A 977-nucleotide genomic window follows, 5' to 3' on the forward strand; every position below is an offset into this window, starting at 1 on the left:
GCAGCCAGGCCCGGCGCGAGCGCACGTCGCAGACGATGGCCTCCAGCTGGAAGTGGGTGCCCAGCACGGCGCAGATGTGGAAGAGCTGGTGGCTGTGTCCTGCCCGGGGTGAGAAGCCAATGTCACCCCCAGGTGCTGGGACTCCTCACCCAGCTCCTGCTGTAAGGGGTTGCTTTAGGGGCAGGGGGCTGCTGCTGTGGCACTGGGAGGGACTGGGAGGCACTGGAGGAGCGCTCAGGCAGGTGGGATGTGAAGAGGAAGCCGGTGAGGAAGGCAAAGAGGAGGTGGTAGCAGTACCCAGCCACAGCGTCATTCCAAGAGGAATCGCTCCAGAAGCAGGAGAGGAGCTGTGGGGAGGTGGGTGAGCGATGGGGGGGAACGGGACCACTCCTGGAAGCATCCTGGGACCCCCATGATGGTGGGACCTGCCCCGGGACACCCCGACTCACCCGGTAGAAGAGCGGGATGTTGTCGTAGAGGAAGGGGTACACGAACGCCGCGGTCCGCAGCACCTTGCTCAGCCGGGGACGCTCCAGCTCAAGGAAGCTGTGAAGGGTCAACAGGGACGAGAAGGGACACTGACCCCTGTCACCCCCTACAGCGAGGACCCTGCAAGCACCTCGGCTTTGGGCCTGAGCAGGGGGACCCCTCCCCAGAGACACTCTGCAGGACCTCAAAGCTGAGAAGGAGGAAACCTCCAGCCCTGGTTTCCATCCCAGAACGTACCGGGAGTAGCAGGAGAGGCCGGTGCAGACGAAGGAGTTCAGAGCAGCCACGGGGACAAAGTAACGGTGCAAAATGCCACTGACCCAGGGGTCCGGCATCGCGTAGGCACCATAGGCAAAGGCAGAGCCTGGAAGAGAAACGCAACGTGATGGGGCTCCCTGTCCCCATCCCCATCCCTGTCTCCATAGAATCATCAAATGTTGTGAGTTGGACCCCCAAGGATGATGGAGTCCAACTCCTGTCCCTGCACA

At 62.5% G+C, this 977-nt stretch overlaps 1 protein-coding gene across 1 annotated transcript in view; it reads right to left on the bottom strand.

Moving 5' to 3' along the window:
* Positions 1-4: 4 nt before the first annotated feature.
* PAQR6 (progestin and adipoQ receptor family member 6) overlaps positions 5-977 on the bottom strand; it is a gene marked incomplete at both ends in the record, with an annotated part of 1,961 nt that continues 988 nt past the window's right edge. Inside the window, 4 exons of the mRNA XM_010167397.1 lie at positions 5-141; positions 224-347; positions 450-546; positions 727-853. Of these exons, the coding sequence (XP_010165699.1) occupies positions 5-141; positions 224-347; positions 450-546; positions 727-853 (485 nt within the window). The remainder of the gene's footprint in view (positions 142-223; positions 348-449; positions 547-726; positions 854-977) is intronic.

Source organism: Antrostomus carolinensis, unplaced genomic scaffold (genome assembly GCF_000700745.2).
Source record: "Antrostomus carolinensis isolate BGI_N321 unplaced genomic scaffold, ASM70074v2 scaffold41564, whole genome shotgun sequence".
Taxonomy (NCBI): domain Eukaryota; kingdom Metazoa; phylum Chordata; class Aves; order Caprimulgiformes; family Caprimulgidae; genus Antrostomus; species Antrostomus carolinensis.